This window comes from Lissotriton vulgaris, chromosome 1_1, assembly GCF_964263255.1.
Source record: "Lissotriton vulgaris chromosome 1_1, aLisVul1.2, whole genome shotgun sequence".
NCBI classification, from domain to species: domain Eukaryota; kingdom Metazoa; phylum Chordata; class Amphibia; order Caudata; family Salamandridae; genus Lissotriton; species Lissotriton vulgaris.
The window spans coordinates 443,897,322-443,921,366 of NC_141685.1; the positions used below are offsets into that span (position 1 = coordinate 443,897,322).

Genomic DNA, 24,045 nt, shown 5'->3' on the forward strand with positions numbered 1-24,045 from the left:
CAAACAAGCCTTCAGCAGAAGTTTCAAACGTTATACACACTACAAATGCACGAAAGTTTCTATGAGTTTTTGCAGGTACTCATCTTATGCGGCATCGGAGAGGGTACAAGGGGGGCATGGAAAAGGGCGCTGCGGCCAAACTGCGTAGGAAAGAGAAGCATTCATGACCAGCTAGTGAAAAAGTAAACCAGTACGACAACATAGCTCAGCTGGATAATGCGCCTGTAGCAACAATCTGCCTTGGGCATTCAGGTCGCTGGTTTTGAGAGATAGCTCAGGGTGTAAGATACCTGTTCCAGCCAGAGAAATGAGTACTCCCCGGGAGTGCCTGCTTCCAATCCTAGTCTGTTATTCCATGGGTGTTAATGTGCTTGCCTCAGTGAAGCAGGATCAAATTTCAGGGGGATATGGCGGGGTTAATAAAAATAAGTCTGATTTCCTTTCAAATATATTTTGCCCCTTACAGTTGAGATGAACGCGTGTCCTAAGAATGGTGGTGAGTTCTGCAGAACTTTTCAACTAAAGAAATGCAAGAATTAATTTAGAGGCAAAATCAATGTGTTCCAGCGTTTAGCGGCCAGAGAGAAAACACACAGCTCATTGTACTCTGCTGACTTGCACTGGAGAAAAATATACTATGTAACATGGCCTCAGCAAAGCTGCTGCTGGAGGTGTTCAACCGACAGAAATGGCTTACTGGGGCCTGTGGCATTCAACACACACGGATCCTCTGCAGCTGCTGTGGCATACGGGAGGTGGGCAAGGGGGGGGGGGGGGGGGGGGGGGGAGGGGAAATCCTTTTACCTTGCCAGGAGAAACGGCGGCGCGCTGGGGGACAGAATCATGGCTTTCGAGTCGGCCTGACCCCTATCCCGCCCCCGCCCCCCAATTCAAATCAATCATGTAATGGCGCGACGGCGGGCCCTTTCCCTCCACCACCGCTATAAACTGTTAAGCTTTTCTGTTGTTGAAACACTGCAGGCTCCAAGCTATGGGACACAAGGCACCCTGTGGCATTCAACACACACGATAATTAAAACAATCAAGGATAACAACCCCCACCTCCCCTCACCTACATGACGATGGAGAATAAGATCCTCTACTGCTGAATGAATTCCCAGGGGCGTGAAAAGGAAACAGCATACAGCGGCAGCGCGGCAACATTTGCCAGTGTTTTACCGTTTTAAAATATAAATACAGACAAAGGAAATGTAGATTTCCGTCTGTATTTATATGTAAATATCCGTAAAAACGGAAAACCGGGAGCCCTAATTATGATTAGTGCTGCAGAAAGAAAAATTAGGGCACATTTAGAGTGACTTCTCAAACCCTCTTCAATTTCATTAAAAAAATCTGACATACAGTCTCCCAAGATGGCCACCAGAGACAAAAGAGCCTAAATGTAGCCCAAATATCACCCAGATGTACCCCAAGTATAGCCCAATGACAGAATGTCCCAGAGTGTTCTAAAGAACAACTAGAGCGCTAACAGTCTTACTTATGACAAAAGTATGGCACACCAGAAGCCATCTTGATTGGAATGAAGTGGTAAGTCTGAAAACACTCAATTTAAAAAGGAACAACATGAGGGGGTTAATTTTGCCATAGAAAGTATGATTAGTGCTTCAGAAAGAAAAATTAGGGATCATTTTGAGTGACTTCTCAAATCCTCTTCTATTTCATTAAAAAAATTCTGACATGCAGACTGAAACATGCACTTTGAATACCAGCAGCAGACGTCCCTGGTGAGCAGTAGCTTTACTACAGTGATCTAATGTGCAACTAGAGTGCTAACATTCAGAATTTATGGCAAATGTGTGACACATCTGAATGCCTTCTTGATGGAACCAAAGTAAACAAGCATTGAAAATGCAATAGATCTCGCCCTCGTTTAAGTTAAAGCCATTCTGTTTGTAATGAGGTGGCTTTTCAGCTTTGCTTTTATTAGTGTTTTTTCAACCTTCATGTAAATAACATGCATCTGTATGCATATAAGTATATGTATGCATTCATTTATGTTTGTATTTATATAGATATACAGATGATATATGTTTATATATGTATGTATATATATATATATTCACTGAAAAAACCATAGGTTATAGACCATATATAGTTAGGAATTCGCATTTACAAAACCTTGAAAATTCACTGAAAAAACCATAGGTTATAGACCATATATAGTTAGGAATTCGCATTTACAAAACCTTATTTTACTCACACAAAACCATTGAAATTCCATATATAGTTAGTTGCACTAACTATATATCGCGCACCCGCAATCCACTGCTGATGATGTCACATATGACATCATTCATGACATGGTCAGTGACATCACTGATGACATCACTGATGACATCTCAAATGACATCACTGATGACATCACTGATGACAACATCCAGTGACTGTATGTTTCTGTAAAGTTAAAATATGTCTTACATATTGAAGAATGAGTGGATGTATAAGTGTCTGGATGAAGGATTTAGTAGGTGCATGACTGACTGTATGAGTGAGTGATTAAATGTGTCTCACTGAGTGCATGGGTTAGTGACTAAACTGTCTTAATTTGTGCATCATTATGTCTGTTGTTCTGTAAACTGTTGCATGTGTTGATAAGTAGCTATATGAGTAACTATATGGGTTATTGATTGGTTGCCCAAGTATTTGTATGGGAGACGGAGTGTGTGTGTGGGTGGCTGGGAGGTGTATGACTCTGTGCATAGATGTGTGAGCAGTTGATTCACTAGATGTATGGTTTCAAAAGTGCATGTGGAAACAGCTGTATGGGCGGTTGACTGTGTGAATGAGTGTATTGGTGAGTGAATGGATATCTCAGTGCTACATGTCAAAGTAAGTACATATGTAAAACACAGTACATGTGAGAGTTGACATATATAAATAACTGTGCATAAGAGCCAGTGAATGTGTGAGTGGCTGTATGGATCATTGTGAACTTGTATCAGGGATTGTATAAGAGAGTAAATATGTGTTAGTATATGTTTGAATAAGTAAAGTTTGTATAACTGTATAGTTGAGGAAATGGAGGTGTGATTGATTCTTTGCATAACTGACTAGGTGTGTGAGTAACTCCATGGATGAGTGACAGTCTGTGAGTGTCTGTTTACACTGATTGTATCTAAGGTTATATTAGAGTCTGAAGAGGTTCATCGTATTATCACATGAATGATATCATCAGTGATGTGATCAGTAATGTCAAATGAGATGTCATCAGTGATGTCATCAGTGATGTCACTGACCATGTCATGAATGATGTAATATGTGACATCATCAGCAGTGGATTGCGGGTGCGCGATATATAGTTAGTGCAACTAACTATATCTGGAATTTCAATGGTTTTGTGTGAGTAAAATAAGGTTTTGTAAATGCGAATTCCAAACTATATATGGTCTATAACCTATGTTTTTTTCAGTGAATATACATATATATATACATACATACACACACATATATATATATATACATATATATACATACATATATATATATGTGTGTATTTTCTTTTTGTAGGTTGTGTTTATATCTATTTTTACGAAACAATTGCAACAAAATTTGGTACAGTGATGTAAAAAAGTTATTACATTTGGAGATAAGGATTTGAGTATTGCGCAGAATTCGACTAATTCAAGACTGGTGGTATGGATGCGAGGTGATTGGATGCTTGTATGTTCAGCTGACTGAATGTTTGTGGTTTCTAAAGGGAGTTCTTTTCTATGACCTGAAACTCCCTTTACCACTGCATCTTTACCATCACCCCTACTTACCAGTCCATTCTATCAACCTCCAACCACCTTTACTACTCTCGGATTCAGTCCTCCTCCACTCTTACACCAACAGTTTTCCACACTGTTGCACACATCACTCAGGCACACACCCACCCACCTACACTTTGAAATCAACAACCTATCTTCTTTCTATGTAGGATAGTGTTTTAAAAGGAAGGTTTTAGGCACTAGCGAAATGGTGTATTGTTGGATGAATGCTGCCCAGACCCTAAATCTGGTTCTAGCGTCCAGCTCTGAGGAAGTATCAGAGACTGAGACAGCAGATACCGAGACAGCATCTGAAGGAGAGGACAATGTAGCAGAATCTGGGAGTGATTTCTCAGCCAGCGTTTTATCCAACTACTCATATCCAGCGATTCTGAAGGAGACGATGTCAGTCGCACTGTCCCTTCGCATGCACAGTCTATGCAATGTGACACCAGTAGCAGGTTAGAGCAACTCAGAGAGCAGGTATGTGCTGTGGAAAGCACAGAGGGAGCGCTCTCTTGGCAGCCTCCCAATTTAGTCAGCCCTAAATTCCGCCTTTCATTGGTAAAGCTGGATGTAAAGTTGATACAGCTGATTTTTTGCCAATTGGTTATGTCCATCTCTTTTTGGATGTGGACTTCCTTGATGAAATTGTTGCAGCAAACAAATATGTGTACCGAACAATTTATGAGGGAGCATCGAGGCACGCTCGGTCGTCATTCTAGGGCACACAAGAGGACTCCTACTTCCTTAGGGGAATTGAAGATATTTTTGCGCCTCACCCTCATGGGGGCAGAGCATAAACCAAGCTTGCAGCCCCACTGGTCTACTCCCACGGTTAGCTTAACCCCCATCTTCGCACCCTACATGAGCAGAGATCGTATTTGGCTATTGCAGCGCATGCTGCATTTCAATGACAATTCTTCTGCATTGTCCGGGGACCATCCAGACCAGGACAGGTTATTAAAAATTTGGCCTGTCATGGAACATTTGCCTGCCAGGTTTCCATAGGTTTATACTCTTAGAAAGAATATAGCCATTAAAGAGTCCTTGATCCTGTATAATGGGCGGCTGCTGTACAGGCAGTACGTTTCAAGCAAACAAGCTCACTATGGCATCAAGCTGTACATGCTGTGGAGTGGTGTGGCTCACCAGTTAGAGGCGGCAGACCCGGGAGCAGAAGTCGGCCGGGACCAGGGTTCAATTGCCGACTCGGCAGGGTCGTGGACTTGGGTCAGCGGACTCGATAATTCTCGCTTCGGTGCCTACTCTAATCTGGGGTCCCACTCGGCAACTCTGGGCATTAGCTTGCCTAATCTCCACAACGCCCCCCCCCCCCCCCCCCTCCAATGCCGGGGTTGCCTGGCTCCACCCTGGGGACTCCCAGCAGGGACCATCCCACAGGGAAAGCCAGGACGGGTTCCCCAGCGTTGCACAGCGCCAGGAAACCTCCGGGTAGCAGCGCGCTTTACAAGTGCAAACATAATAATAATAATAATAATAATGCTGTGTGAGAGCTCGACTGGCTATGTGTACAGCTTGAGAGTGTATACAGGGAAGGACACATCTCTAAACCCTGTAGGTTGCCCTCCCATGCTAGGGTCACAGGAAAGATTGTATGGGAGTTTGTCCAGCTACTCCTTCACAAAGGTTATAACCTTAATGTGAACAATTTCTATATAGGAGTAGAGTTGTTCAGTGAGCTCCACAAAGCTGGCACTGTGGCCTGTGGTACTATTTGTTGTCGCTGCAAAGGATTCCCACAGGAGCTTGTTCGTAAGAAGCTCCAAAAATCCTAGAGCACTGCGTTGCTTTCCAACGAACTGCTCGCAGTCAAGTGCTCAGGTAGGCGTGATGTGTACGTGCTCACTACAGTTCATGTTGAGAGCACTTCCCCGTCACGGTTTGGGGGTCAGATGGCCGAAGACCACAAGCCCACCTGTATACTGGATTACAACAAGTACATGGGCAGAGTGGACAAGAACGACCAGGTGCTTCAGCCATACAATGCGAGTCATAAAGCTCGCACTTGGTATAAGAAACTGTTACTCACCTCATCCAGATGGCAACATACAATGTGGATGCTGTTTATCGTCAGACCACCACAGGAGACTCGAGTCTTTCCTTGATTTTCAGTTGTCTGTGATTGAATGTCTCACTGCTGAAGAAGCAGCAGCCTCCGCTTCATGTGTCCTGGAGGACGTGGCTAGGCTGCAGGACCAACACTTTGCTGATTGAATTCCTACAACACCCAAAAAGGAGGGACCATGTCGTTGTTGTAAAGTGTGCTCACTGTCCCCAGTGCCCAAGTAAACACGCCTTCCACTTTCCAACTTGCTTTATGTTGTATCATACTAAAGCAAAGTACTGGAAAATTGACTGAGATGGAGCTGCCATTAGGTAAACCTTTCAATTGCTGGGAATGGATACCTACTGCCTGTGGGCCACTTCTTCGCTAGGCAAACACCTGCAGAATATTTGTTACTCTGCTACAGGAAAACATGGACTTCACAACACTTATCTGCTTTCAGGACATTGTAGTTGTTCTGTTCGCCAATTGACAAGTGCATTATAGTCCCAACACTGCTCATACTGGTGAACAGAACATGTGCCACGTTGTCATGGAATATCCTGTTTGGCAAAATGTTAAATGCTTGACTGGATTTTGAAGTGCTTATTAGGGAACTTATGTATACTACACAAGGACCACCCTGATTGCCATTGAGAACCACAGTAAGCTTATTAAGTCAAACACATATCCAATGGGACTGTCAGGAGAAGGCGGAACACGGGTCCCAATGCATTCTGCAGGACATCAAACTTCCTTAAGGTATGCACAAAGAGGAAGACAAAGGTAACCAAGGGATTTAACCTTTCATCATATCCCCTCCCATGCAGACCAAGACGGAACCCACCCTCTGCAAGAGCCTATCAGATGCCCTGGAGACTGGGAAAGGGGAGAGCTTGTGAGAACAGAGGGAGAGTCGCGAGGAATAAGCAGGAAGTAGCGGAGGATGTGGGCTCCTCAGTTTTCTGAGGTTGTGGGGCTCGCCGGCAGGGTCAGGCCACCCAAATATGGTGCACATGGCATCAAAAAATTCTTTCAGTTGGGCGGGGGTCACTCCCGGCCCCGGAAAGGGAGGGAAACACTGAGCCAACCCAGGAACCTGCTCCACAGAGCGGGGCCTCGAACGCAGAGGTTCCTTTGCTGCGTTGATTTCTTGTGGTGCCTCTTACCAGACTTTGACGACTTAAACAAAGAGGATTTTGATTCACCGGAGTGGTGCTTGGACCTTCCTCCTGATGGAGACCGGGACCAACAAGGTGACCTCCGCAGTGGAGAACGCCGGGCCGCGAGGAGCTTTAGGGACCGCTCCTTCGGCGCCATGGCCCGGCAGTTGGAACCCTACTTGGAGTCATGGTCGAGCTCCAGGCACCAAAGACAGACCAAATGGGGGTCTGTGACCGACATGGCACGGTAAGAGGCGCCGCACGGCTTGAACCCCGAAGTCTTCTTACTTGACATAACACACCTACATGTCAATGAAGTCGACAAAAAGTCAAAAAAAGTCTGGCAAAACATGTCAAGGGGTATCTCTCTTCAAAGGATCGGCGCTGACGGCACGGAAAGAAAAGAACTGACATCAGCGTGCCAGAGTGGAGGTTATGCGGACGACGAACATGACGCGGACGGCGTCATGCGGAGTAGACGGACGTCACGTACCGGTGCGCAGGGGTACTGCTGAGAAAAAAATCTTCTGGATCCAGTCGGACGCCTGGAAGTTTAAGGATAAGGAATCTATGGCTACATGTCTCTATCAGATTGTACAGGTTTGCTAGGTTTCCCTAGTTGCCAGCTGAGCTAGGTTCCAAAAACAGAGACAGGCACATTTCCCCCCCCCTCCCCCAAAAAAAAGGTCAGTTTTCACTGGAAAAATGTAAAGTATCTGCATTGCGTTTTGTAAAGTTTCCTGTCACGGGCCCTAGGTCTACCCACACAAGTGAAGTACCCTTTTTATCGGGAGACTTAGGGGAAGACTGAATAGTAGAACAAGTGTTATTGCCAATTGACTCTCTATGCATTTCTGCCTTCCAAATGTAAGACAGTGTATAAAAGAAGTCATTTTCAAAAATGACCTCTAATTCACATGCTGGTGTAGGTACCCACATATTCTGTTGTGAAAATTTCCGCTGCTTCTAAACTCCAAATGTTGTTCCCATTTCAGATATACATCGTTTTTCTTGATACCCATTTTTCACTCTTTATATTTTACCAAGTGAATTACTGTATGCTCAGTACAAAATGTAGATGTATTTTGGCTAATTTCTCAGTTCCCTCCAGGGTAATCCATAAACTCTGGGTACTTTTAGAATCCCCAGGATGTTGGAAAAAAAGGACACAAATTTGGCAAGGATAGCTTATGTGGAAAAAAAGTTAGGAAGCACTAAGCACAAACTAGGGGACCCAGCAGTTATGGGGTTAAAATGCTTTGCATACCAAACTATTAGGAGCAGACTTTACACCCAGCATCATCCTTCACCTAGCCCTTTTGTTGTTTTCCATGGCCATATAGCTCCAGTCTGTTTCTTGCCCTATTCTAAAAAAATCTATTGATGTCTGTATGCTTCAATGACAACGTTAGCTAGACCATAGTTATGGTGATGGATACAAGATAAAAGGGTGTGTGATTTTACTATAAATAACCATTTATTTTCTCCTAAATGTGTTATTCTCTTTTTAAATCATCTATTTGTCCCCATGCTTTGGCACTCTAATCTAGCATCTGAACATGGAGATGGTCATAGATTGGGTGATACTTGTGCTAAACATTTGGAGTGCCAGTACCAAGCTGTACGTGATGCAACTCTTGAATTTACATAAGTGTGAGCAATTTTTATTGGTTTCCTTTGTTAAGCGCCATTCTCCAAATTTCACCACCAGGGTCAGAAACATTGATCTTTGTGTACAGGTTTCTCTTCATTAAGCTTAGCAATGGCTAAACCTTATGGAAGATGGACCTTTTTCACCCTCAGGAACGTAAAAAAGCATGGAAATCCACTACAGAAGTGCAGGTAAGGTGAACCTCATGTTAGAATACAATGTCTAACAGGAGACCACATTTCATGTTGGTGGTTAATGAGATAAGGCAGTTAAGACAAATGAAAAAAAATATTCTCTCACATGACAGGTGTCATCAACCTCCGATTTCAAGGCTCCAACACCCTCACATTACATCTAGATCTCCACATTCCAATTTCTTCCAGAAATATTTACTTCAAAATTAAAGAATTATAAAGACAAAAGGATTAAAGTGACAAAGCAAAAGCTGGCCTTCTCACTATGTTTGCTGAAAACACCAACCAAGGCAAAAAAAAGTCATACAGGGTTAAACAGCTTTACATTCCAAATTGTAATTAAAAGATAAAATACATCCATAGTACACAAAGGCATCACTGTATCTAACAATGCTGTACTTACACGTTACGGCACGGTATAGGCCTGTGAAATCCAATTTCTTTCCCCGTAAACCGTGTCTCATTGCCATTTGGATCCTTACAAGTAATGTTAGGAGCTGGATAACATGGTGCTAAGAGCAAAGAAGTTAGGCAATTTGAGAATGGTAGACCAGTAAAGTAACAAAGAACTACATTGTGCAATATAGAAAGGTATGGTAACGTTTTTGTGAAATTAAAAACATAATTAAAAATTACTAAAGAATAATTAAGCGTTGAGTGTACTAATAAGAAATAAATTAAGACTAGAAAGAGAATAACAGAAAATGCCTCAACATATCACATTTGTATAAACTCATGATGTAGGAGAAGGTTTGAGAACAAATTAAGAGGTTTAGGTAAGAATTTCCCAAACAGAGAGATTCCACAACTCCCACAGAAAAGGAAGGGATACTAATAGCTTAGAGCAATCTGAAGTTACAGAGGGATTTCTGTGCAGTGGATAACTACAGTGTTTACTAGCTACAACCCAAGGGATCCAGAGAAGACAAATGTTAATACACTCTCCGTCCAAGTCATTCCACAAAGGACACAACACCATTCAACCTGGTCAAAGATACCATGCAAATAATATTCTACAATGTTTTATATTGTTTGTATGCAACATGATAATTTGTCCTTTCTTCAAGTAGATTGCTTTCAAGTCATTCTTTAATAATTTGCCTCTCTCAAATAGAGTTTACCCCTTTGACATATGGGTGGATTTTTCCATCTCATGTTTCCGGTTTCAAAGTCCAACAGTTAAAACATACTAAATATTAAACTGAATATTTTCATTTGTTAATGAGCCATTGTCTTTCAAAGGGTGGTAGTTTAGTGGTAGCATAACTGTGTCAGCATTTGGTGAACTGAGATCTATCCTTTTAAGATTTTAAAAAATATCTTACAAATCCTTTGCATCAGCTTTATTCTCTCGTTTTTATCATATTATCACCGACATAAGTAACCTTCAGCTTCTGAAACCTACACATTTTAAACTGAAAAAAATAGTTCCTCCGAACATCTGTGCGAGGCATGTGATAGTAATAATAAGATCTTGAATTAAGCTTTCACTTGTTTCTGTATTGGACCCTGGTCAGGTGAAAGGGTGAAATATTACAGCCATTTCCTGTTCTTAAACAAACTACTTCTTGAGGTGTATCTTGTTGCCTTCTTTTCTCATCTCTATCCATAACTGATCTCTATAATCTGTCTTCCATTTCACAGCTGTTTTTAATTCTACAGCTAATCTGATATCTACCACATCTGGGATAAATAGCTCTCCGTCCATACTTATACTGCATCCTACAATGGTCTTTTCTATTATTTAACAGAACAACATCTGGGAACATTTGATATTGCAACTCTAGATACTGGTTAAAAAACGAGCTTATATCTAAACTAGAAATTACCAATTACTTTAATCAGCAACCATTTGTAGCATTTTCAGATTTAAACGTGGGTGGCACAGAGTAATATGCTCCAATTATTACCAATGGAATGCAAAATAATGTTTCATTTTGCACACGGTCCAAAATAATTTAAAACATACTACAGATCCAACATAGTTCCATAGAGAATGCATAAAAATGTATCTTATAAAAATGCACTTTATAGTGTATGGGATAAAACGTAGCTTTCCGTGGGTATGTGGAGGCAGATTTTTTTTTTAAAAAAGGGAGAGTGGTAGACCCAAGAGTACCTTTCTATTGTGTGTACTCATTATTTAGTCAATGCTGATCATCCCAATGTTGCCTAACTACCGCGCTTTGTTGTATTTCATTTATTGTTTCTGCTGCTTACCTGGAACCATGATATTCAACAATTGCCCCTCCCTACAATCTAACCACTATTTGCAGATGGATACATTTGCACTGCATTCTCCCTCAATACCTCCACCCCGAACTGTGTTTCTACCCCATCTCTTTCCTCACCTTGGATAACAAGCTCCAGAGAGTTATTGGGCATTAAAATCCACCAGCTTTCATTTTCCTTTCCAGCTGGATACTCAGAATATATTTTCCAACTGAATTGCTACCAATACGCAGTGGTTTGTTAGAACTGTATGTGAATAGTTACTGGGGTTTTCATACTGTATAATTATATTGTTCTTTGTATTTGATATATTTAATATGTAAAATATGTATTAAACATACATTTCCAAAAACGTAAAAGGTCAAATGATCACATTTCTAGAATACTGTAAATACTTTTGAAGTACTCTATTGTAACCAACTTATTTTTTACAAATAATGTGTGCATTTCCCTTATATGATATCAATGGTAAATCACTAACACAAAATGTACAGTCCAGGAGATCAGCGAGTTTACAAATTTCTAGCAAGAAAAAAAGACAATACAACACCCAGATACATTAACTGTTAAGTACTATTGGAATTTTAGGCCCAATTGATATTGGAAAGCTTACCATATGCTGTATAATTTGTGCATTTAACTGGTTCTTGTGTTGTGTAACTTATTTCTGGATCTTTGCAAATATATGTTAGAAGAATTAAGGAAACAAATTACAACTTAGATTTTTTGGTATCTATATAATATCATCATTCATTTGTTTTGTTATATGATTACATATACAGCAATCTTAAATAGAGCCAGGAGTCCTGCACTTGCAGAATTATGCGGTCAAAGAAATAGGAACATGGGCAAAAGAAAATATACATCAATATACACATTTTATTAATCAGGAAAGGGGGGGGGAAGCGGCACAATAATTTAAAAAAGCAGATTGAGGAGAACTTCAGTAGAAAACATATTGTAATTTTCTCAAGGTCAAAAATCTGAACAAGTACTTAATTAGTGGTAGGTGCCAGCGCTCATTTTTTGGATACCAAGACTTATTTCTCATCGTCAGACTTCGACCTATAGCAACAAAAGTGAAAAGCAAAAAAAGAGAGGAAGAAAAAGTAGGGAAAGCTGTAGTAACAGCAGCAAAGGGAGAAAGCAGGGATGAGAATTAACTTGCAAAAGTGAGACAGACAGGAATTTTAAAAGTGGTGGAAGAAAGGGATGAAGTGGACTCAAGACTGGCACCACCTTGATATTCGGCAACCTAGGCACTTTGAAGAAGGCTCTAAAGTAAAACTTTGCTTTTTTTTCTTTCAATTAAGCAATGATCATTAGGCATTAATCGGTGGCCAGTCACTACCACCTTTTACAAATTAATTAAAGTAGAGGAACAAGAACTCAAACACCTAGAAGGATATTGTCCAAGCCTGAGCTCCTCGCACTTAAAGGACTCTGTGACTGCAACGGACGCTAAAATGAAACTGAAAAAGCATAAGAGTTTTGCCACTGGCCACCTGCAGGCGATCGCCATGACGTCCTGTGCAAGGTATGCAAGCACCACCAATCTCCTTTCAGCTTCTGGTCGGTCAGCCACAACGTGCCATTCCAAAGACGCCTACCGACGCAAAAGCTATTAAAAAAAAGAAACAAAATAGGCTGTCAATAAACACTTCTTACTTTGTGTGTGACCGCCAAGAAAACTGTTGACTTGAACAATACTAGAGAGAGCCACATTATTTCTTTATTAAAACACGCATCGCCTAAACTTTAACTTTGAGAGATGGTGATTTTATCAAGCTGTGAAAATCAGGAAGAAATTAAGATGTTATAAACCAGATGTATGAATTAAGGTTGCAAAAAATGTGGTCGCAATGTGAAACCAGTATGTTCGCAACCAGTAGAGAATTTTACAAACCAAACTACGGTCTCATTTCGTAAAATACAGAATTGGACTGTGTCGTAATCCAACATACCTCATTAATATTAATGAGGTAGGTCGCAAATTGCGCCCCACTCCAACTGGTGGTCATCACGGGGATGGTGGCCTGCTACGCTCAGCAGACCACTATAATTGTGATCAGCTTTTACTAAACACCCCCCATGCAAACGTTTTGTTTAAAGGAAACGGGGCTACATTTAAAAAAGAATGCTTACTTTTTTTTTTTTATGTTGCTGGTTTGAGAGTTCTTTATGGGTGTCAGAATAAAGCTTTACATTACAGATAAGAGCAATAAAAATATCCATTAAACATAACTCCACCAAAAAAGATAAGCATTGGCAAAGCAAACAAGTCTCGGCAATGTGAGGGCTGTTGATTTTGTCAATGTTAAATCTCAGTCACGTTAAACAGAAGTCTTGCTACTATACAACATGGCTAAAAGATATTGATAAAGCCATTGGCGAGACCTGTTGGCTTTGCCAAAAGATGTTCTCATAGACAACGGCCCCTTAACAAAAAATTAAATACAGTTGTTATGGACACAAAAATCATTTCCAGAAACAGATTCAATGTATTACTACAATATGAAAAAAAAATGTGAATTACCCCCAGCAAAATAATTTCAAAACCTGATGGGAGTTCCTATTGAGGTACATAAGATTTTCCCTAATTGTACGTTTTTCTGGTGTCAATATTCAATGGGATCCTTGAAGGGGATTTAGTTCCCTAAACATTTACCAAAGCTGCAGTGATTAGCTTTGGTAAAAAGGGGAAATCGGAGGATGAGGTTTATTCATATCGACCCAATAGTCTACTGAATACCGACCTTAATATTTTTACTAAAATTCTCGCAAATCAGCTCTTGCAAGTTGCTCCCTCTCTTATCCAATTTGACCAAAATGGTTTTCTTAAAAGATAGGTTTTTGGCTTTCAACACCCATTACTTGATTCAGGCGATTGATTATTTTCACACTAATAAACGAAAGCAGCAATAATACACCTAGACGCAGAAAAAGTGTCAAACCAATGGAACTTTCTTTTTGCAATATTGAACAAATTTGCGATCCCAGTTGAATTCTGCCAGGTGGTGAAAAACGTATACCTCAATGCTAGGGCTTCTATAATTATAAATGGGAACATGGCTGGCCTAATTTCTATTAGCCTGGGGATGCGCCAAGGCTGTCCCCTATCTCCTTTACTATTCTCTCTATTTATGGAGCCTTTGGCATGTGCTATTAGGCAGGATCACTCAATCGCTGCCCCTGTCCACGGGTCCGCTAAATCAAGCTATTTACAGACGATATGGCTCGCTATTTAGCAGCAGATATAGATAATATAGCGAGACCCCTCTCCAAAATAAAGGATTTTATAGAGATCAGGGAAAATGAAATAAATCATTCTAAATCTGAGGCGCTACTTTTTAATTGCTCTTTAGATATTCTGCCCCCGCAGTGCAGGTACACTATTCAACAACTAATTCAATATGGGACCTGGGGGGTTTTGAGACCACCTGACTGAGAATAAAATTAAGCAGATATAAGTCCTCCAAAGTAAATAAAATGTGTGATTTGTTTAAACAATGGGAGAAGCTCCCTATAACAATCATGGGTCGAGTTGCTCTCATTAAGAGGAGTATTCTCCCTTTATTTTTATTTTCTAACATAATGATCAAGGTTCCCAAATCTTTTTTTGACTACATTAATTCAGAACGTAGACAATTTATTTGGCAAGCAAAGAAAGAGAATTAAGATTACAAGTGCAGCAATTACAAGTGGAAGACAGAGGCCTTGTTCTACAGGACTTAAGGTTATACTATCAAGCCTCTCTTATTAATTGGCTGAATTATAATAATTCAGGGGATATGCTTGAAGCCAATTTTTTCCTTACCATAACGCTCAAGGAATCTGAGATTGGCTTTGCCCCTTTTTTACGCACCCCTAAACTACCAGTCATGCTACAACATCCCTAGAGCTATTACTTCGCATTTCAAAGAATCTGGGAAGTACACAGAATCCCGTAGCTTCATCCTTATATGAAATTAAAAGGAATGCATTCATTTGGGGCTTCAATAGTCTCCCTAGAACTGCAGTGGGCAAAGCTGGGGTTTCACACATTACAAGACTTCTATGAAAACAATCTGTTTTTACCCTGGCAGAACATTTTTTTATTACAAGAGTAATATAAACAGCCTCCTAATGTTCAGCAATGCACAGATTAAGCAGTTTTGCTAGGGTTTAATCAGCACAGAAGGCAGTGATGGCACCCTTCTTGGGCAGGCCCACTTTGTACTAAGAACTAAAGGGGGGGCAATTGGTATAGATTATTTAAATCTGTGGAGAATAAACAGCTTATTTTAGATCACCTTGAGAGAGTGGGCTCTACCACGGGCTGCAGCTTTAATCTTCAGCAGTGGCAGGGTTACAACAAAATGAGCTACAAGACAGTAAGAGCAAGACAATAAGAGCTGCTAATTTAACAAGGATGGCATGGTTCAGTAAATGGATGATCTATTATACCCCTGATAGACTCCACAAAATGTTCCCCACTGTCGATCCTAGATGTTTAGATGTAGACTTGCAACCGGAGATTGGCTGCATGTAGGGTTTACATGTAGCCACTTAATGGACTTCTGGCAGGGTGTCTTTTTAGAACTTGGTAAAAAAATGTGCAATTAACCTTCCCCCTGGTCCTTCGGCCGCTTTCTTTGGTAGAGCAGATGTAGGCAAATACTTAACCCTTGGACAATATCAATTTATTTTTATTGCAACTTTGTTTCACCAAAATGTAAAGAGTTTTTAAGCGGGGAAACCATCTGTGCAAAAAAGGATAGGTTCTGCTGCCAAATTAAACAATGTGGAAGAACTGGAAATGATCTGATCTAGCAATTGGCAAATGATAATGTATGGATTGGCAAGGATTAATTTAAGCACTTTTACTACTTGCAATGAGCTCCGTTTGTAGTGCTAATGTCTAATTATTCATTTTTATTATGAATTTTTGCAGTATATATTTATGGTATTTATTTAAATGCTTGATGAAAACTTTGTTCTCCACAGAATGCAAGAACCCACTGAAGTCTAGGCAAGGTTTGCTTTTAAAAGAAAAATATGTTAAGTCTATCTTAAGCACTTTACTATTATGCACGTTATAGGCTCTAAGACCCCGTCCTTATGTATTTCGAACCTTCTATGCACTTTACGGAAAACGTATATTATGCTTTTTTTTCTAGAAGAAAAGACGGAAAACCTCTGTCAAGCACTTTATCGTTGGAAATCGGATATGCAAACATGCTATATGTTTTTTTATTCCTTCACTAGGCCTCTTGAATCCTGTATGCATTCAACGGAAAACGTACCTTATGCATTTTTTTAGCTGTAGAAATGAAATATATATTCATGTTATTTGTTCTATTATCCTGATCTCATGTACTCTGAACTTTCTATGCACCTTCTGTTTCTATCCATTTGGTTAAAGAGAACTAGGCTTTCTATTGGATTTAGGATGTTAAATGTTAAATGTTATGGGTGTCTTATATAGCGCTCGGCTACTCCAAGGAGTGTCCCGGCGCTTTCTGACCCATAGCTGATTACAGAAAGTAAAAGAAACAAAAAACAGACCAGTTATTGACTATAAAGCCAAGATTTCAGACCCTTTCTAAAGGCCAACAGATTTGGAGTGCAACGGAGTTCCAAGGGGAGGGAGTTCCACAACTTGGGAGCAAGATGTTTAAAAGAACGGCCACCTATCCTAGCTTTTCTAATGATTGGGACAGTTGCCAGACCAAGAGATTCAGATCTAAGGGATCTTGTAGGCTTATAAAAAGTAAGCCGTTTCTGAATGTAGTTGGCCCCAACCGTATGGAGTGCCTTGTGGGCCAATGTAAGTGTCTTAAAGACAATCCGCTTCCTAACAGGAAGCCAGTGAAGGGAAAGTAACAGCTCCGATGCTCTAGCATGGCGGGCAAGGCCGAAAATGGCCCTCGCCGCAGAGTTTTGGACCACTTGAAGTTTTTGCAGAAGGTAGTCCGGGAGACCCAAATAAAGAACGTTAGAATAGTGAGCCTGGAACAAATTAAGGCCTGTACCGTCAACCTCCTATGGACCAAAGGAAGCAGAGGGAGGAATTTTCGCAACATTTTCAGGATGAATTTCGGATTTTGTATTATTGCAATTGCACTGTACTGGTTATTTTACTTCTGTGTGGACCTTTACTAGCTACAATGAAAATACAATTTTAAAAAACGTTTTTAAACATAGGATTAGCACATCCGTGCCAAGACAGAAAGAGATAAAGTTGTTTGCCATTTCTACAGCAAAGCCTTTAAGCATTGGATTAGCACAGTGTTATCCACGTCAAGCTGCAAAATAGCAAAAGCTGCTTACCACTCCAGGCATAGCAATACAGCTCTGGATTGGTAAAATACAATCCAAGCTAAATCTGAAATGAATAAAAGCAACCCCGGTCACATGTTTTGCTTTCATTATAGCTCTTCAGAGAGGTTGAGCTTTGTCCAGACACAAGGGAGCACCCAGTATAGGTCGAACGAATACCCTTTCAGGAACAGAGTGCTGCATACATAATGCAAAAAGAAGCAGAGAATTCTGGGTGGGTCCCAAGTTTAGGTGGAGAGCAGCTCTTGTATAGAGCACCCTACAACACCAGAGACAGTCTGAATCTGATATCCCTCAAATGTCTGCTTTTCTATCAAAGTGAAGTATAAGATTAGCACAGTACCATCCATACCGAAATCAAAACAACCTAAGTCTTTTGCCATTTCTACAGCTAAGTCTTTAAGCATAGGATTAGCACAGTGCCATTCACACTAAGCAGTAAAATGATAAAAAGCCTTTCACCACTCCAGGTACAGTATTAGTTTGGATTTGTAAAATATCATTCAAGCCAACCTGGAATGACTAAAAGCAAACCCTGAAATGTGTTTTGCTAACATTATTGCTCTTCAGAGAGTCCAGATATATGCCTGAAAGGGTATTCTTTTGACTTATACTGGGTGCTCCCTTGTGTCTGGACAAAGCTAAACCTCTTTGGTGCTACACTGAATTCTCTGGGGGCTGGGGAGTGTGTGTGTTAAAGTGGTGTTATAGTTAGGTGAAGAATTCAGTGACAACGTAACGTTTTAAACTTTTAAAAAAACACTGAAATTCACCAGTTATGGTTATCTCAAGTAACTAACTCGTGACCCAAGGTAACTGCATGGTGGGGACGTTTGTTAGTCTTCTCATAAATGCTTTTATTTCAATTGCTGCAGTGATATTAATGTCATAGAAGATGTCATGAGTGATGTAATCTGAGGAGCAATTAGCATGCATGGTGGGGAAACCCGTTGGTGGGCAGCATTTTATACCCATACATACTGTAGGAAGCTGGCGCGGCATATACTATAACAAAGTGAGGTATATATAGTGTGCACAGAGTCCAGTGGAACCCAAAAGGTAGGCAGAGGTAAAGTAGATAGCACTTCACTCTCTATTTGTGGTAGTGAGATCAAGCAGTAAGGCTTTATCAGAGGACAGTGATAAGCATTTGTTGTACACACTGAGTCAGCAAATGAATTCACACCCTCAAAGACTGAACTTCAGACCCCAAAAATATTCTTTTTGTTATTTTATTTTCTAGAACCAAGAAAGCCTGGCACAGGTAAGCAATACATACTTTACAGTAGTAATTGATTACAGTAGTGTTACTGATAATGCAATGCTTTTCAAAATACAGCACATATACTTTGTATAGGCTTTTTAGTAAAATGACCAGTAGATTACTTTGCAGATTACTTCTCTTACACCGTGCAGTATACCTGGATTCTGCACTGGGACATTTCCTGTAAACAGGTGAGTAAAAGCGTTTTTGTTATTTGGTACAAATTTAAAAGGATTTCTTAGGTTTTCTCATACTTTTCATAGAAAAACAGACAATGTTATATATGGAGGAAAATCGTGTTACCGGTTAACAGGTAAGTACTTTGTTATGGGAGTTGGAATTCTGGGGTTGGGCTCAGGGGTCACCCAGGATCAAGGTTACACCCTCAGAGGCATTAGGGCGGCCGGGAGCAGAGGCCCAATGTTATCCAAAGGGGGGCAGGGGTCTCTGGTTGGTGGCTGCTTATGAGCAGGCCACTGGGTTGTGGGAGCAAAGCTCATGGACTTATGCTCAGGGCAAATGGGGGTTCAAGCCAGCACAAAAGGTGCACCCTCAGCGGCACCGGGGCGGCCGGGTGCCGAGTGCTGTTTTGGCTTCAGGTGCCATGTAGATTTCAATGGAGAGTCTCCGATTTGCAAACACACTGAAGGCTCGGGGACAAAGTTCTTCTGGGTGAGACCACCACTTGGAGAGGTAAATTGGGATGCTGGGGGTTGGTTAGGCCCAGTCTGTTGGGCCACCCAAGGCCATGGGGCGTTGGGTGCAGAGGTGCCTTTTAGGGTTGGATCTTCTTAGCAGCTCCAGGTCGTGGTTAGGGTAACGTCCAATTTGAGGCTGCAGGCGTCAGCTGGAGGCTTGAGGCAGGTCAGGGATCACCGAATCTCGAGTCAGGATTGCATGGGAGACCTCCTCTTGGTGTTGGGCCACTCGAACTCGGGTGCAGACTCATGGACTTTGCCCCCCCACCCCCCAATCAGAAAGATCGCGGTGACTGAAAGTTGTGCTTCACCTAGCCTCCCCCACCTGAGGGGTGGAGTTTGCAGAGGTGGAAGAGCTAGGTGAAAGGAAGGGCGCAAAGAGGAGTGGTTTGAGGAGGTAGTATCACACGAGGGAGGCCAAGAGAACATATGCTCTTCTAGGAATGCTAAAAGCAAAAGACAAAAAAATAGTTCCCTCAATGACAGCAAAAGTATACCAGTCAATCAAACCAAAATTATGGTAAAGAAGCTATGCTCCAAGAGAGGAACAAACACAAGAGAAATGAAAGTCACTGAATAAGAAGCAAGCAAATAAGAGTGACAAAGCAAACCAATGGTAATCAACAATCTGATCTAAAGCCCAATGCAGACATTGATTTTACACTATTTACAATTTGGCGGCATCATTTAGATCTGTGACCATGTCATTATAATACAGTAGCTATATTTTCTAATGTGGCAAAAAACTGTTGCATACATTCTTCATTTTTTGTAAGGACGTGGTGCAGGGAATGTTTCCATCTTGGTCTCTACATAAAAACATTCAAGGTTTACTTTCAGTAGTTTCTATTCCATTTTTTCCAGATAGCAGCAATTTATGTCAGTATGTATAAATTCTCCTTAAAACAGTTCACTTCATGCGAGTGCTGTGGGTGAAATTACTACGAAAGTATAGTAGGAAAATACATCTTTCCCCGGTGCATCAGCAAGCAATGATTTATGAGAAGTCTCCAACTAAAGTAACCAGAAGTGTACAGGCAGTCAAACTGTACTAAAAATATGTCAAAGTTTAATGATACCAGAGAGGAAATGGCTTTGGGGCTGTTTGGTACCAGTCTGCCTGGCAGTACGAGCGCTAGGAAAGAACCTACTGCAGGGGGTTTGCGTGCAAAGTTTCAGAAGTTGGAAAGATTAAAAAAAATGTGAAATGTCCCGCTGGTGGGACGGTATCACACTACAGAAGTACCTAGATAATCAAAAAATCCCTTGTGGCTTACGGATACTTATCTTTCCGACTTTTGAGGATTTGGACGAGGACGCACTCAAAGATTGGGAAGAGAATTTACAACAGGCCTCAAACACAATGATGCGTATTCTTATTCGACACTCAGACAAAAAAGTTGCAAGTCTCAAACAAGAGATTATAGATCTAGAACGTGAGATTGATTGCTCCAGCCTCAAAGAAATAGTGAAAAAGAACTATGAAATCTTTGATGGCGTGATAGAAACTCACCAAATTTACTTGAGGGACAAAAAAACTCGTGATGATAATGACTATAAAATGGGACGAATTTATACCTTCGCCCATAATTTGATAATGTAAAAACTGTAGGAGAAAGGAAGAGACCCAGAGAGGAATCAAATGAATCCCTGACTGCAAGTAGCAGCTCTATTTCCTAAATAGAAAGCTCTTCTTCTAAAGATAGGTGGGCAATGATGGCACCCTCCCCAATTAAAGGTAATTTTTTATTGGAAATGGAGAGGATCAGGTTGGGCAACAAGGTAGCAAACAAAAAAGACACAAAACAAGGAGGGGAGGAAAGAGGTGGAAGGCCCAGAGGAATAGATAAGGAAACAACACACCCAATGGACACTCGGTCCAAAAAGACCTAGAAAGTATAAGCGAGGAAGAAACAGCTCATAACACTTTGACTATTGTGAATTTGTCAGATCGATCCTTAACGAATGTTGAATTGGGAATACTTCAAAAAGGGTTGAATTTTTGTCCTTCTCAGTTTGGGGATCCAACAGAATTGATGGTTGACCTCTATAAGTTTGTGCGCCTTTTGAAATTAAAAGATCACTTTCAGAAAATATTTTGGTAAAATATCCAAGTGTGGTTTCGTCTTCTTGTGCTACTACGTATACTGTATCTGATTTACAAAATGCTCAAATGCTCTTGTCTATTGCTGGGAATGATAATCTCTCCTTACAGGATTTAAGGGTGGATATTAACATAGAAGAAGATCTGGCAATATCAAGTGGACTTAAACCACGTTCCAAGTTCATTCCGACCAATACGCACAAGAACATGGATATATTCAAAGAGAGAGTTTCAAGAGATCTGCATGTAATGATTGATCATCCAAACAAATACACGTATGTACACCAAAATGTGACCAAAGAGGAAAGGATGGTTTTGGATGGGCTCAGTAAAGGTGAATCCATCACCATCAAAGAGGCAGACAAGGGAGGGAACGTTGTCATCATGAACACCACAGATTAAAACAACAAGATCATTAGACAGCTAGTGGATCCAAGTTGCTACAAATGTATTAATGTCAATCCAGATCCCTCCCTTGTCTCCCATATTAACACCAAGATTCATGGATGGGGTGAGATTGGTCTCCTTTCTGAAGAGGAATGTAGATACCTGAAGGCCGTTAATCCCTTGGCCCCCTGGATCTACATTCTTCCAAAAATTCACAAGGCATGTAAATTTCCTCCAGGTCGCCCGATAATATCTGGGATCGACTCACCTACAGAGCGCTTGTCACAATATGTCGACGGCTTTCTCCAACCCTTTGTAATCAATTTACCAGCATATATTCAGGACTCAAGGGATATTCTTGGGAAATTCGATGGACTAACTTGGTCTGAAGATCTGACTTTTGTCACAATGGATGTGACCGGGCTTTACACCTGTATCCCTCAACATTTTGGTCTGAGGGTAATTTCTTCATTTTTGGCCACTAGAACTGCAGATCATGTACAACACAATGGTATGTTGATAGAAATGATGGCCATCATACTATCTAGAAACTTTTTCTCACATTGTGGTACTTGGTACCACCAGACCCGGGGGACCGCTGTTAAAAAGGGTTTCAAAGACAACCAGTAACCAAAGACCCTTTTATGTTGCCCGGCGGTATCGCCTCTATGACCCACCAATGTTAATCAATGAAGAAGCAGGCGCTGGAGACTGGAAGGCAGGAAACGAGGATTTTATTCTCTCCGGAGGAGAACACATCAATTCAGACAGCAAGTATCGTCACGAGGTGCTCTAACCACATCTCTGAGGCCTGGCCTCTTATACTAGGGTTTATGACCTTTATTGCACATAACACATTCTCGCAACACTTTGATATTTGAAAGAACATCCTCGGAATCTCCCCTTCAGGCCCGTTCCCACATACATTTACAGTTGGATTCCCCACCCCGGTCACAACAGGTGATGGTTGTCGCACAGCAGGGCATTCCGCCGATTCACGGAATGCATGGGGTTGATCGGATCTCATAGGGTGGGGGCTTTGATCGGCTCGAGGGTCTTTTGATGGGGAGGGGAAGCTTCCTACTGTACGGGGTAATAAACAGTATCCGCAGGGCCAGGTGGCGGCCTGGGAACAAGGAAGACAAACGGGGACACAGGGAAAGGGGGTTTGCATCAAAAAGGATCTGAGGCCATGAAAGGAATGAGGGGGGGTGTCGCGCTGGGAACAGGATGGGATTCCGTGGTGAAGCTGCGCTGAAGAGGGGTTTATGACCCAAGGCATGAGAGAGCGGGGGTTGTCAGCGTGCGGGGGGGATGCTTGCGAGGTTAAGAGAGAGAGAGACGCGCTGGCTATCAGCGAGGGGCAGGGAGGCCATGGTGCTCAAAATGGCTGCCGCTTACGCGCACGAATGGGCTCGAAAAGGGGCAAGATGGCGCCGATAATGTTCACCAAGCTTGTATTAATTTTCCACAGTCCTCCCTTTAACATTTCCAAGACATCTTGCTGGCCTATTTCCCATCTATACCTATTGCAGCGGTCATAAGTAAGGGAGAGGGGACTTAGGCAAAGGAACTGTATATAAACATCATATTATAAACATCGCATTGAAAAATCTCATCATCTAGTAAGCGGGTTCATTGTTAAGTTGGTTGCAGAAAAAGTCATCGTAATGTAATATCAGACTAGAATTACGTAGCGAGGGCGTTGGGTACAGATCATAGATACTTATAGTCATTCGAAATAGGAGCTGGTAAGTTATCATATAAGTAAGTCCTTTTTGTATTCGGCGGGAGCATAGTTAGTCCAATGGTGATTGGGAGAGAAAGGAGATATAGTAAAAAATATCAGAGTTCTCGGTGTCTTTGTCGTCTTCTGTTGGCACTGTTGAGCACCTGGATTACAAGTTGTTCTGTCAACAGAAATGTTCATGTGGATTGAGTCGTTGGGGGTCTGCGGGTAGGGGTACATCTTGTCTGGTGTCGTCAGACCTCATAGGAGAAATGCGTTACGGTTTTGGAGCAGGTGCATTTTCTTCCGTAACGCAGAGCATAGGATTGTGATGAAAAGTGCAATTGTCCCTGAGTTGTGGGATCTGTTTGTTTCTTGAGTCTCTGTGGTGGGTATTTCCTGTTGCTTCCATCATCATTGAGGCGTTCAGCAGCGGGTAGAACCACATACTTCGTTCATCTTCT

At 41.4% G+C, this 24,045-nt stretch overlaps 1 protein-coding gene across 4 annotated transcripts in view; it reads right to left on the reverse strand.

Moving 5' to 3' along the window:
* TM2D1 (TM2 domain containing 1) overlaps positions 1 to 24,045 on the reverse strand; it is a 289,363-nt gene that overhangs the window by 197,769 nt on the left and 67,549 nt on the right. For 2 of the 4 annotated variants that reach the window (XM_086953299.1, XM_086953306.1), the window contains exons 2-4: positions 12,488 to 12,699; positions 11,692 to 11,765; positions 9,250 to 9,358 (exon numbers count right to left, since the gene is read on the reverse strand). In XM_086953299.1, the coding sequence (XP_086809425.1) occupies positions 9,250 to 9,358; positions 11,692 to 11,765; positions 12,488 to 12,600 (296 nt within the window). In that variant the 5' untranslated portion in view covers positions 12,601 to 12,699. Of the gene's footprint in view, positions 1 to 9,249; positions 9,359 to 11,691; positions 11,766 to 12,483; positions 12,700 to 24,045 lie in introns of all 4 variants that reach the window. The other 2 variants (XM_086953281.1, XM_086953290.1) reach the window with 1 other exon arrangement.